The sequence below is a fragment of the Anoplopoma fimbria genome, chromosome 19 (assembly GCF_027596085.1).
Source record: "Anoplopoma fimbria isolate UVic2021 breed Golden Eagle Sablefish chromosome 19, Afim_UVic_2022, whole genome shotgun sequence".
NCBI classification, from domain to species: Eukaryota; Metazoa; Chordata; class Actinopteri; order Perciformes; family Anoplopomatidae; genus Anoplopoma; species Anoplopoma fimbria.
In genome coordinates, this window is record NC_072467.1 from 9,941,739 (window position 1) to 9,956,886 (window position 15,148).

A 15,148-nucleotide genomic window follows, 5' to 3' on the forward strand; every position below is an offset into this window, starting at 1 on the left:
AGCTACCACTGGATGGATGGATGGATATTGGGATGAAGGAATGGAGGAAATGCCAACTGAAAAGAAATGCTGCTTTAAGTTTTTGCAGGCATAAACTGGACTGCTATTATCTTTCTGCACTCATGCAAAGAACTTTGTATCCACATATGTACATTTTACGACTGCAGTCCAGAGTACAAATGTGAAGGTGACCGTGTAGTCAATGGCCTAGCTGTCATGCAAAGTTTACAGAAACAATGGGGACTAAAGTCTAAAACTGTGAAATCACTTGAAAGACCCGATTCCATTTAAGGCTGAGACACACTGGGTGCACTGGTTTGAGAACTCATTTTGACCAAAAGTATGTCATTGGACACATTTTCCACTACTGTTGTGAAGTTAGTAGCGGCTGTTCACAAAGTAAACCCAGTGCAGTCGCTTTAAGTTTAACAGTGAGACTGTTAGACAGTCCTTATAATGGCCTGATAATACTGATACTCATGTCCATGGAAAGAGACACACTGGAGCAGCAAGGGATGACTTTGAAAGTTTCAAAGAGCTTCAATCACCTTTTCCATCTCTTTTTCAGTGCAACCATGCATGTGTGCATTGGCATGATGTGTGTGTGTCCAAGCCTGCGTATCTTTGTACATACATGTGTGCGCCCACACATGAGGGTGTTTGAGGTGATTTAGCAGCAGGGCTGTAGCTCTCCCTGAGGGGGAGAGGGGTGCAGATAGAGAGACAAAAATCAAAAAGGCCCAACAGGAGAGAAGCCAAGCTGCTCTTAACCCACTAACTATGAATTATGCATGTTGATCGATCGCACACAGGCAAACAATAAAAAAAGTTCCCCAACCTGCCAGAAAAAGATGGATTCTACTTCACCAAACGAAGCGGAGGGGAAGTGAGGAGAAGGAGGAGTATGACACAGAGTTCGCTTTAGGGATATTTTAGATACTTATTATACCGGAGAACGTAAAAAAGTCGGAATAGATGAGATAGCGTGTTGGTAATGACTTTTGTTTTGATTTGTCGTAGCTTTGTGTTAGAAAATGGTTACAGAAAAACAAAATTAAAGCACATTCTGCAAGGCTACACAATCCTCTAAAATGTATTTTAATAAGCTAAAGGAAATTCACTCACTTATGATACCTTGTTATTTCCTGACAGGAACATTTTAAGCAGAGCCCCACTTCAGTGTGAAAAGCTACTCAATACTGTAGTACAAACAACAGTTGGTGATCCCTGTCACTTATGGTTGGGACTCAGATCATCTCAATGACAAAACGTTCCCATAATTTTGCAATGTGTATGTAATTGAGAAAACATAATTTACTGCAGAACGCAATCAGTTAAGAACATTTTTCATTAAATAAGTGATTAAACATACATGTACTGATGGATAGACACAAGAAATCCCTCGGTATTTTTCAGATAAAAGGAAAGAGCAAGAAACCCGGTAACCCCAGCCAGCTCACATTATGATGTGCAATCATAAAAACAATCTCAAGTTTATGGGATAATCATGATGTTGGCCCTCATTTCTAAATAGTACGGACGTCTTTGCTTGCTGAGGAGGAGTTTTGTCCAAAATCTTTGTGTCACACATTTATCAGAGGAAGTCCGAATGGTCAGATCTGTTTTCTATTGCCTGACATTGGTAACAGGTAACAGTTCAACACCATGCTACTTTGGGTCGCACATGTTACTTTTATGTCTCCATTATTTAAGAATTTAGAAAGTTTGATCTGGATATGTATTCAAATACAAATAGTAAGAATGCATGTGCCAGATTCATTCAAGTAAGTGCAAGTATTTATGAGAAAAACAGTGTATCGTTAAAAAATACAAATTAATGCTTATTAATACCACAAAAAATACATAATTCCAAAGAAAGTTAGTACTACTGTGTTATATGTCCCTCTCTTGTTGTTCTGCTGCCAAGTCTAATCCAACCCTGCCTCAATACAGGTATAATATAAATCACATACTGTACATAGCAACCATCCCTTCTATATTACTATGATTGAAGTGCCCTTGAGCAAAGGCCCTAACCCCTAACTCAGTGGCCATCAGATCAGACTGTCCAGTTGTGAATGTGTATAATTCTGCGCATTTAGCCCGCCAGCTTATTTCCACTATTATTTTTCGATTTCCAACATTGTTTGAAATATTCAGAGTATATGACACCGTGTAAAGTCAAAGAATCAAGCTGTTTCTAGTTGTTCATTAAATACTGACTTCACAGAGATATTGCAGGTTTTCATCTGACAACGTTTAGTTGTTGAGTTATGCTGTCACCTGTTTGGCCTGTTTATACAAAACAACAATGTGTTTTTGTGTGTGAGTGATTGCTCAGCACTCTGTGCTCGGCTCACTGGGGAGTCCGCCTGTTTTTCTCTTCCCTCTCATTAAACCTTTATCTATTTTGCCTCCTTTCCAGTTCTCCTCTCCCAATTCTGCAGCAAAACTTTGCAAAACTTTTCCAATGTCATTCCATGACAGTGGAGGGGACACTGGTGTCACTGGTGGTGGCACCCTGTCTGTCCCGATGACTGAAAAGTATGCTATGCAGACAAATGCAGAACTGCTTTCCTTCTCAACAGATATGTATCTTTGTTAGTTTCCTTTCCCTAGACAGTTCCTCTGCACTGTGTCTCTCAATTCAATTTACTGCATTTTATTGTCATGAATGAGATGTCAAACTACCAACATTCAGTCTAGGAAGAATATAGAATATATACATAAACACCTGTCGTATTATTGGGTGCAGCTGCACATCCAGCTCCCATTCCCTCTCTATGTCACTCCGTCACTCTCACACCATCCAAGGCTAGCAGCTTGTTTCTTGCTCTTAGTTCTGAGTAACACCCTTCAAGCGTTAATGGCGGTCTTATTACCATGTCCCTTGAATGACAGCCTAATGGCCTAGTGGCCATTTCGAACAAAGGGACAGTACCTTTACAGTTTGGTCCTGAGGGATATCATGCAGAAACTGTACTGACCTTTAAGCACTTTGTGACCTATGAACCATAGTTTTGTGTCCCAAAAGGGAGCATATCTGGGAGGTGTGGACCATGAACACTGGCTGCATATGTGGTACCCATGCGCAGTGTTCTATATATGGCATCAATCGGTGGAAGAAGATGTGATTAAAGAATGTGCTTCTATGTCTATGTACTATCAAATAAACAGTTGTCTCCCACCACAGATTTTGCTACACAGCAAACTTTCCGAACCGCTAACCTTGGCTTACACCTGCTTCAAAAAGCTCTAAACATTGATGACTGAAATCATTGATGGTGGGGCCCCCAATTTAAACTTAATAGTGTCATTTGAATTTTCTTAATAGTCTCAATTTTACATTGTGCCTCTTTTTTTTTACTATTATTCCCAGCTAAACTACTTGTGAACCAGGCGCTGGCAGAATTTCCTCTATTGCCTCTTTGGCTGACAGTGTTGTTAGGTGCCATGCCAGAGAGATGCCCCGAGGTGCACTAGGATTATATTTCTGAAACAATGACCAGGACACATTGTTTTTATGTATGCAGATCTGATGTTTTCACATCTCAGATGAATCAAAGGCACTAAAAACTTACTATGTAGGTCATTATAGGAGTTCGTCTTATTTGATTGGACTGCATTGTAACTCTGCAAGGATAACTGATACAATACTTCTCATTATTCTAGATAAGGTTCATTCATGAACAAGACATTATTGATGAATAAGTGTCTACGGCCATGCTAATCAGAGTACAGCTGAGAATAATGGGAATGTCATTTGTTTTCTTTGGATCATTAATAAAAAAAAGGATAATGTTCAGTAGATTTCTTTTTAATGAAAAATAAATAAAGTAAATGAAGTACTTGCCAAAACTGGCAACTTAGAGTTGACTTAGAAAATGAAGATAATTAAAGCCCCAGACAGCAGAATGTGATAACTTGTTATCTGATAATATAAAAACCATTCATGTGATTGTTCTGGTTTGCTGTAAATAATAAAAAGACAAGATTAGCTGATCCACTACAAGTAACTGACATTTTTCAAATAATAGTATAATCTTTTAAAGTATGATCAGAGCAAAACTTTCAGACATTCAATGGGTGTAACTCTTGCAGTGTAATGATTTGTTGCTTTTCTGTTTTGTTACATTTTTTATTATATATGACTTAGATTTTGTTGTACGAATAAAACAAGCACATTTCTTTAGTCTAAACTATATAAAAAAACTAACATTTTAGATGTAATAATACTCATGTGCAGCTTTATTTTGTATATAAAATTTGGTTGTGTATATGTGGCATCTCATTTTTATCCTGAATATTTATGTAACATATGTGCATATAAAAGAAGCCAAGTCTTTACAGGAACTGATAAAAGGAAGTGTAATGGATATACAGCAGAAAGTTTTTATCATTTAAATACAATTTGTCAAGATCATTGAATTTCCTCTATCAACCCGACCACTTCCATCACCAACAATAGTGCATGTTTTCTTCTCACAGTCAGCAGGGCAACTAGAGTTCATTCAGTAAATGGCTCTTCAATTGTATTTGTGTCTCTCTGTGTGAGATAAGTGCGTGTTTGCATGGCATGAGAGTGTACATGCATTTCGTGCTTGCATCATATATTGCATAAGCAGAGCACATATAATAGTGTTAGCTAGGGCACAGTTAACACGATCAAAGCCATTGCATTAGTCCGTGCAGTAGCTCTCACTGTTAAATTAAGTCCTGTCTTTCCTGGGGCAAGACAAGAGAGTGATAGTGAGAGATAGTGCTTTGAGAACATTACAGTACATGGTAGAGATTTTGAGAGGAGCAATTTGGGGTGTTTTTGCTGTGTCTAGTCTTTTGGCTGTACTGTGTGAATCAATTTCTGGATGCATTATTATTTTTTCTGGAGAAACCAAATAAAGTAAGACATCATGCAATTTTGAGTGCATTTGGAAAAACATTTATACATGCAATCTTCCAATATAATACTCTTTTCTTTTCCATAATGGCAATGAATTTCGTTAAATGTCAACAACTTGGGACAAAACTGAAGCAGAGCTGCATAAAGCCCAAAACCCAGTAGCAACAGCCATGTGCCCATTATTTTCTATGTTAAGCCAGGGCACAGCTTAGTAAAAAAAAACAAAAAACACACAAAATATTTGGAAGTGCAATCTTCTTTAAACCAAGAATATATTTGCTCACCAGAGGCAACTGTTTGTTTTGAGATTCTTCGCATCTCCACTACCTTGACCTCTTCTCTTTGCAAATTTCCCCGCTGCGGGACTAATAAAGGATTATCTTATCTTATCTTATCTTCTCAGTGGACCAAAGCTATCACGATGTGGGTGGAGATACTTAGTTTAAAAATCAATTCATAAAAAAAATCAAAAAATCTGATAAGCCATAGCAGCATAGTTTTGGTCATTTCTTAAGGAACTGCCAAAATACGTAGAGAACCCATGATCAACAAACCTGTTTTAACAATTCTTCACTTGATTACTTTTTTACTGATCTGCATATGTGTTACAGTGGTTACTAAATCATCCAGCATAATCATTTAGATTATTCTATAGATTGTTGAGAGTTCCAACTATCAGCAAATAGATTAAGTAAATCTAATTTTAATTTACCTTCTGAATAAATAACGTATTTAATATCTCATTTGATTGGTGTTTCGTTTGTGGTGTGAACACAAATCAGACCAGAGTTTCTTTGGAAAGGATTGAGACCCACCTTTTCAAGCGGTCTCAGTCCAGTTGTTTGGTCTGCACCAAAGTTAGAATGACAGAGTTCACGCAATCTGGTACCAAAACCAAATGTGCAAACCAACTACAGTTTGTTTGAACCGCACCGAACAGCTTAGGTATGGAAGCACCCTAAAGTGCATTAAAGAGGCAAGAAATAAAAGGGGCACACTTTCAGATGTGACTTTTTCTATAACTCATTCAGTCTTGCCTTTCTCACTCTCTGACTTTTTCACTGTATCTTTCCATCAGCACTCTCTCCCTTCCTGCGTTTCCCTGGAGTTGTGGTATGAGTGTGCATGTGTGCGAACACACACATGCACATGTGCAGATTGTCAATAGTGACCATGCAGCATAATAACACTGAGCACGACTGAACTTGCCTGTGTGTGTCTCTCTCCAACAACATGCATGTGAGTGAAGGTGATCATTAGTCGAGCTGGAAAAGGTGAGCAGTCCTTGATTAAATGGATCCATACACTCACCATCACACCTTAGTAATAGGACTCAGGGGAATCTGACTGAATGACAACATATAACAGTTTCACATGGGATAGCATGAGAAGAAAGTGCAGACTAGGTGCTGCATCATCATATCTGGAAAACAGTTTGTTCAAGGTTATTGAACAAATTAAAGAATCTTTAAGTACACGTGATGAGGGTCAAAAGATGTAAATCATGGAAAGCGCATATAGACATAAGTGCTGAATGGGCTGGTCCCAACCCTGCTGGGTCATTCATCCAATTAGGCCAGGAAGATCGATAGCAAGGTTATAAAATACTAATGCTGAAATTGCAGTATTTTCTGGAAAGAGTTATTTAATAATGTAAAGTGTATTCCTATAACTGTGTTGTTTTGGAGGTTTATATTATATCATCACATTATTGAGTATGCAGGGACTTGGCCATAGATCTGAGTTTAGCGAATTGATGTTCCTGACTTTATCATCAGTCATCTCAGAGTTCTAATGCAGTGTTATTGCATATTTAATCTTTAGTGTGGTATTAAGTTGGATGGATGCTCACAGGAAGTGCAAGCCCAGATGTACACCCTGAGGACCCTTTATGTGAAATGGGGCATATTACAGAGGAAGAACATCTTGCCATTCATACAGTAAATCACCTATACTGCTGAATATTTAAGTACACTCTTGCGTGTGAAGACTTTAAAAATAATATATATTCATAGCTTATTTTTTGTTTTGTTTCTATGGATGCATGTGTGATATGAGGCAAAATATGTACAGGCTTGACTGAATTCTCCTCGGGATGTTTCAGTATGAAAGCTACTTTGATGAGTACGCCCTCCAAATGTAGATATTCATGAATCAAGGCACTTCTGGGGAATCATCAAAAACAAACCAAAACATTTTTTTTTTAGATTCATAAGACTGTTAAGAAAAATATCTTAACTACTGAAAGCTTTGCCAAGTGTTAAGTGCTAGTCTAATAAGCAGGTCTGCTAACTAAAATACACTAAACATCAGCATGTTCGCATTGCCATTGTGAGCATGTTATCATGCCAACATTAGCATTTACCTCAAAGCACTGCTGTGCCTAAGTACACCCTCACAGAGAAGCTAGCATGGCTGTAAACTTTTAGTCTTGCTAAACACTTCCAAGTTTAGGACTGTTAGTCAGACAGAACAAGAAATGTAATGACATCATTTTGAGAGAGAGAGGGAATTGAAATTGGCCTATTCTTTATGATTTTTCAGATATTTTGATGAAAAAAATAATAAATTTCATTTTAATCAACAATTTAATGAATCATAGGTCTTAGCCATTAAAAACACTTATTTTTAAGTATTGCATTTGTGTATGAAAGAACTTTGCTTCAAGATATGATAAACCAAAACCCAACTCGAGGGAGAGTCGTTTATTCAATCTGACGTCACTGCAAAATCCTAATTTTAGGATCATCATCATATTCCCCTGGTATGCATGTCATTTATGTCTGTTTGACATCCTTAATATCTACTGAAAACAAAATGACATGGGCTGTTTCCTGGAGAGAAAACGGATATATTTAGCTTTTTCTCTACAGGCTCTTTTTCAGGATGAGTGACCAGCAAAGCATGCGACTACACCACACACACACACACACACACACACACACACACACACACACACACACACACACACACACACACACACACACACACACACACACACACACACACACACACAAAATGTACGTATGGTTTCCGCACTAATGACAGATGAGACATAATGAGGAAATAATTATCATAATTAGTATGAGGTTCTGTGCCATTAGGGGTGTAATTGATCTCACGGTCCTCTACCTGAGAGGCTAATCAACGTACACATTGACCTTTGTACACTGTGACATAATCGTCACAAGAACAACATTCAAAATGCAGGCTAATCCATTTTTTGTCCCACTCCTTCACCCTCTACTTCCTCTTTCCGTTCAAGGTGACCTTGAATTTAATGCAAGTACAGACTTAACTTCGGAAATTACCTCAAAATGTTGCATGAAATAATACTATCAAGAACATTTCTCAAATGGAATATGTTGATTCTTTTCACAGATTTTAGAGGGCAGATAAGTTGTTATTTTAAAGTATTATCATCACTGTATTTATTTTTGTATTTAGTTTACTTTAATCATTGTAGTTTAAATATGAGGCCTGAAAGGAGGGATGGTATGCAACATTTAACTTTTTTTAATTTATTTTTTACGTAAATCAGTGTGTTACTGTTTGTCATAAGTAATGCATTTACCCTTTCACTGAAATGGATAGATAACCATAGATATTTGTTTATAACTGGGTTTATCCAAACCTTGACTCACGGCTCTAATGATTATAAATTACCTTATTAGCAAACTTTGTTCAGGAGAATACAAATGACTTGCACTCCCTGGACATTAAGGTTAATGAGAGTACTTTCTATTAGAAGTTAGAGAGCACTAATGAAGTTCTGTGGCGGTGTGCCACTGTATGCCAATGTGAGTACAGTGAATTATGAGCTTTCTGCACAGCTCTGCTTAACCTTAAAGCACGCTTTACCTCATGCCTTTGGTGGAGCGGTTGTGAAAGTTTTGCAGCAGCTGTGGGAGGCCCAGCATGGCCTCGAACATCACGGCCAGGGAGCCCAGCGTCTCCACAAACACGACCGAGTCCAGCAGCAGCAGGGTGATGACCGCAAACAGCACAGTAAAGCCGAAGCAGAAGAGCAGGTAGTCCTCAAATGCGCTCCACTTCCAGAAGTAGCGAAAGTCCAAGTCTGGAGTGGGGAGAGAACAAAGTAGATACAGAGAGACAATTGAACTTATCCTCAGAACTTGTTGTTGGTACTGCTTACAGTCTGAAAAAACTAAATTGAGAAGATTCGACAGGTAGAGGAGAGAGGAAACAGGGAGGAAAGTGAAAATTGGGGAAAAGTTTGGAAGGATTTGAAGAAAATAGAGCAGACAGAAGAGCCTGGAGAGTTAATCGAATAAAGAAGCGTGTGTGTGTGTGTGTGTGTGTGTGTGTGTGTGTGTGTGTGTGTGTGTGTGTGTGTGTGTGTGTGTGTGTGTGTGTGTGTGTGTGTGTGAGAGAGAGTTTGTAGTGCAGAAGGGTGAAAAGGTTCTTACAGTAAGTGCGGATGGAAACGGAAGCGCAAGAGTGGCAGGCAGAGATTGAAAGTGGACAGCGTGAAATGGACATGAGAAGGAAAGAGCGGTAATAAGAGCATTCCATTAAAGGACGCATAGAAATTCTGCAAAGGCAGCATTCCTAAATCATCAGCGTGAGTGAATGGAACAAAGATTTATGAGATACATGAAAGCTTTTACATTTCTATTACCTGGAATAATCTGGCTTTGGTGAGGCCTTAGAAAGTCTATTACCTTGGGCTTCAAACTATCTTTTCCACCGACAAACCTCTATTCATCATGTGTGGCCTTTCACTGATAAATACCATGTTGTTTGCTTAAACAGCTACTCATCTCACTACAGATTTCACAGCTTTGAGGCTGGTTCAGGATCTGCCATGGAAATCTTAGGCCAACTTCATCTACATTCTCTTCACCATCAGCCATCTCCTCAATGGACCATAATGTGAGATGATCGACAGTCTCTCATTGCTTATTCATTTCCACGGAGCAGTGGAAAACCAGCTGACATCAGCTAAAGGGGATTGATGGCAAGTAAGAGCACATTAGTTAGCGTGGGGAGTCACGTGTGACGCCCATACAGCGGAGCTCCTCACTTCAACATGTGCCGCTGTTACCTTTCACACTGACTGAATAGTTCCATGTAAATTAGAAGAAATGCATGAATGTGCATGTCCTTGAATTTCTACATATATATGAGAGACAAATGCTGAAATCAAAGACAGATAAGAGAAACCTTTTAAAATGTGGCAGTTTGAGAGCTGCAACATATTATTCCATTTGGTGATTAAATATATCGATTATTTTACTTTTGATTAGCGGATTTATCTATCAAATGTTATAAAATAGGATACCCCTATAAAAGTAACAAAGCAAGACAATTTTTCTTTCTTTTTTAAATTAATCATCAAAACTGTTGTTAATTAATCTTTTGTCAACCAACTTATCAATTAAATGAGCAAATGTTCCAGCACCATTTTGGTCAGGACTTGGATTAGTATAAGGAAGTGTACTGTACTACAGCGCTAAAACAATTAGACAATTAATAGACTAGTTAAATCAAATTTTATATTTGCTTCATGGTCTTCTAAATGTATGTATCTGCTGGCCTTTCTAAATGTTTTTTGTATTAAATTAAATTAAAATTTTATTACGTCTTTTATAGGCTAAGATTGTTTAAAAAATAAAATCTATATAAAATTGTAAATCGTGTCTGGTGTTAAAACTTTTCAGATGGTTGGCCTTATTCAGAGATGGTAATTAGGTTTTTCAGTAGTCAATCCGGACAACATCTCTTACTCCAGAGCAGCATTTTCAGATTCAACAGAGCCTCATTCATAAATATCATCTCACATACTGTACATAGTTGGTCACACAAAATATTCAGTGCACACACACACACACACACACACACACACACACACACACACACACACACACACACACACACACACACACACACACACACACACACACACACACACACACACACACACACAGTCAACACCGGGCTTGGACACTTCCCATTCCACTCCAGTGAGCTGCATCTGATGTTGCATCCTGGGACAGAGAGAGTGAGACATCCTGCAGCGAGTGCAGCGCGGCATGTTTGTGGCAGACAGCGAACGTGATTAATGGCTTTATTACAGAGAGCCACAAAAGACACATCGCCCACTGCTGATAACACACACGTGAGGCGGGAGAGGAGAGCGAAACAAGACACAAACACACACACACACACACACAGTTGCTCCTCAGCTCTTCCACACACATAATACTTGAGAAATGTCGACTCTCGGGGCGCGACATATGTCTGTCCTCACAAGCCATGATACTGACAGAAGCCAAAGTGAACCTGGCACATTTCAGCTCCAGATCACAAGCGCCTCTTCACTGCTGGTGCCTGTTTTACTTCACCACAACGTCAAACCTGAGTCACTGCAGACACTGGCGGCTAGCGATTCGGGGGAAACTTAGAGGCCGCCCCTTTATGAATGAGGCCGGGCTGGTGAAGTATAAACATGCTGACAGCAGCAACAATGAGAGGAGTGGTATTTCAAAACTACTGTCAACTTTTCAGTTTATAAAAGCTTCCTGCCGAGCCTCTCCTGTTTTCCTATCTTCATTTTTAATTCAGCTTCCCCTTCCCCTCTCTCGTGCTAATCATCAGCACACAGACACACACTTAGACACACACTTAAACATGCTAGTCCTCTTACGAAGCAAATTTATTTTCATACTGAAAACAACACACCCACTTCCCCCTCCTCTTATCCCAACTCCCTCTCTCTGTCTCTCTGTCTCTCTCTCTCTCTTTATCCCATTCCATCTCTCACTTATACAGCCTTGTATGTTTACCTGCATAATGAAATTGCCCGGAAGAGCAAAATGAGAATGGAAAGCTATGCATCATTCATGGAGTCATCTGTTTTATTTGTCCTCCTATATCATGCATTATCCTCAGCTCCCCTTTCCCTAACCAGCTCACTTTCTTCCTTTAACTTCTTCCTTTTTTTTTCCACCCACCTCGCAGACTAAAAATTGTCTTCTCTTCACCACATACACACACACACACACACACACACACACACACACACACACACACACACACACACACACACACACACACACACACACACACACACACACACACACACACACACACACACACACACACACACACACACACAGCTCCTCTGTGGCGGCTGTCCTGTCAGCCACCAGAACAGGACAGGTGGCTTGGCCTTTTCCAAACAGCATCCTCCTGTCTGGTGTGTTGTGTCGCAGCCAGGGATGCACTTCAAAGACCCCAGAGACTGCCGGGAGGGGGCGAGACACTCCTTCTTCACACATACTCTTTGCACAAAGCCCATGCAAGATCAAACAATTCAATTTACTAAAACGGGCGAGGAAGCAGCCGCGATGATGTCAATAACTGTGTATGAAGTAACTCAGGAAGGATGTTGCTCAGGCAGGGTAAGTCAATCAATTTATGTGTGTGTGTGTGTGTGTGTGTGTGTGTGTGTGTGTGTGTGTGTGTGTGTGTGTGTGTGTGTGTGTGTGTGTGTTTGTGTGTGCATGTGTGTTCAAGTGTAAGTGCAATTGTGACAGCCTTAGCAGGTGTTGTATCAAGACTTGATTTCGGCGCTTGTTAGAGCTAAAGAGCACCCTCACACAAGCTGCACAAAGGGGGATGGAGAGGACGATTAGAGGTGAAAGGGAGGAAGGAGGGCGAGCGAGTCAGAGAGAGAGAGAGAGTAGCCTTGAGTCAGTCACGTAGATTGACTGAGGCTAAACTCGCAGTATTTCCCATCAGGTCGAGCAGGGAAAGCACAGTGCGGAGAGCAGAGAGACAAGAGCAGAGAGACAGAGACAAGGATAGACTGACAGCTAGAGAGCACTATATGCTGACTCAGCACTGTTAGTCTGCGAGCAGGACGACTCGGCTCTGTGGAGCCTCCTCTGTGTACTTTAAGATGTGTGAAAGATGCTGTTCGAGATCTTTCGCAGGCTGTCTTTGGGGGGCTCGGCTTACTAGTCAAAAACTGAGAATGGGTCTTGTTCTTGTAGGAAATGCAGGATGTAATGGACTTTTGAGATTATTATAATGGGGGAAAAAAACTACTTTGTTAGAAGTAGTAGATCAGGAAACCCAAGGGATAACTTACTATAAAATCTTAACCTGATCCAGAAACTGGTCAAGGGCAATCTCACAATTTCTATGAGCTGAGCCTGTAGACAGCCTTTGGTTTTTCAGCTCATGAACACAGCTCTGCAGAGTATTGACATCACAGACACTCCAGAAAATCTTTAATAAGGACACCACAGGCACTCTGCAATCATTTGGACAGACAGAGTCACTGAACCATTCTAAACTCCCTCTCTCACTCTAACTCTCTCTCTCCGACAGACTGAAAACCAAAGGAAAAGGAGGCTTGTTTCTGCAGCACAAACACAACTTGGCTCACCAGCAGAACAGGTCTAAGGGAAGACAGATAGGAAGGGGTCCAGTGCCTCCCTCTCTTTCGGTCAGCTCTCTGAATAATACAAAGGCTTCTAAAATAATGTCCACTCATTAAGTTACTGTGGGAATGTAACACACTGAAGCACACACAACAACAAATTGCCCTCCCAGTGGATTCAGTCTCTTGAACTAGTTCATATTTAACTTAACTTAAGAGCAGAAAAAAAACGTCATTACACAACTGCCTGCTCTGGTAAAACATTTGGTTAATTTATTAGGGCTAATATGAGAATTGCTGACTGAACTCTCCAACTTCTTTGCATGCATTTATCACAAAATCATCAAAACACTAAATTTTTACATTTATTTATGTGCAGGGCCCAGAACAATCCACACACTTACAAATCAACACAAACCTAATTAAAGTAAACCAATAAAAGTGGAATTAAAAAGAAACAATGATGATAAGAACCATCTCCTTATAATTCTAGAAAAGCTCCTATTTTTCTTCATCTACCACTCCTCCACACCATTTGTTCCATTTCACATTCCCTCCCTCCTCATTAACTCTTTAGATGCTTTCTAGTTGAGAGGGGATGCTGCACAATGTCAGACTGGCACCATCACTGTGAGGAGAACGAAGGGCTCGAGACCAGTCATGCGTTACAGGGGGTTATTTGTGGCAACATGGACTGCTATTTCTGCCCAAATTGACATCCGTCTAGCTGTAAACTTTCCAGTCATGTTTTTGAGAGCTTCGGTCAACAGCTACTGCACGTCTTCAATCACACAAAATGGCAACATTTGACCCACAAGAATGGGCTCTTAATTAGCTGTCAAAAAAAGTAAATATTATCTAATTTAGAGTAGACCAGGCAGAGAAAAACAAATGAACAGTAATTAATGTCTCGTTTACTGGAAAACCTACAAACAAAATAACTGCAAATGTGCAAGAAAGTGATAAGCACTGAAAAGTGCAATGGAAAAGTGAAAAAAAACAATGCCGTTAAGGACATTTTCACTGGGGCAAGCAGGATTAATATAATACTTTGCGTTGTTGTATTCATTCAGGCTGATATTTTTTGTGCATTTTGCCGAAACATTCAAATTTCTGATCTCATCTTGAGAAAGTACACACTATATTGTATAGAAATGCCTGAATATACACACATAAACACCCACACACATGCGGGAATCACAAAAGGCCAGTGCAATTACTGTAGCTTCTATATGTGTTTGCAACAAGGGGATGGGGCATACTGGTGTAGGCTGTCAACACATTAGGCATTGGAATTTTGATTTTTTTTTCTGTTGCATTATCTTCTCGACTTACATATCTTAAATCCAGTCTTGGATTTGCTGCTTCACTGCCCAGGGTGTCGTGATTACATCCTCTGTTCATTTATTTTATATGAGGTAAATTAATAAATAAATTAAATTGTAACAGTCACAAAGGGCCACATTGAATCTTCAGTCCCTGACGGCACTGCAGCGATCTCTCTAAGCTGTGTTTGGTCACATCTGTCAAAAAAGCCTTTCTGATCTTTTAATGCATATCTATTCACAGGGACGTCTGGAACATTCAGTTACATAATATTTTGTGAATTCCAAAAGTCGCTCAGGCAGAAACATCCAAGTAATACATTTACAAGTCAACAGTTCACAGTAGCTAGTTTGGATGCCTATGGTGAGCCGCTGCATCAATAGGTTTCCTAGTGGCATCACACACCGGCTGCTTCACCCCCGGTGTGTGAAGGAGAGGTACCGCAGGTCCTTCCTTCCTGCTGCTGTCAGGCTGCACAACCAACTCTGCTCCCAGCAGACCACATGACC

General features: G+C 39.8%; 1 protein-coding gene across 2 annotated transcripts in view; it reads right to left on the bottom strand.

Moving 5' to 3' along the window:
* si:dkey-246g23.2 (solute carrier family 66 member 2) overlaps positions 1-15,148 on the bottom strand; it is a 46,638-nt gene that overhangs the window by 8,196 nt on the left and 23,294 nt on the right. For both annotated transcript variants that reach the window (XM_054620254.1, XM_054620255.1), the window contains exon 4: positions 8,762-8,978. In XM_054620254.1, coding sequence (XP_054476229.1) covers positions 8,762-8,978 — 217 coding nt within the window. The remainder of the gene's footprint in view (positions 1-8,761; positions 8,979-15,148) is intronic.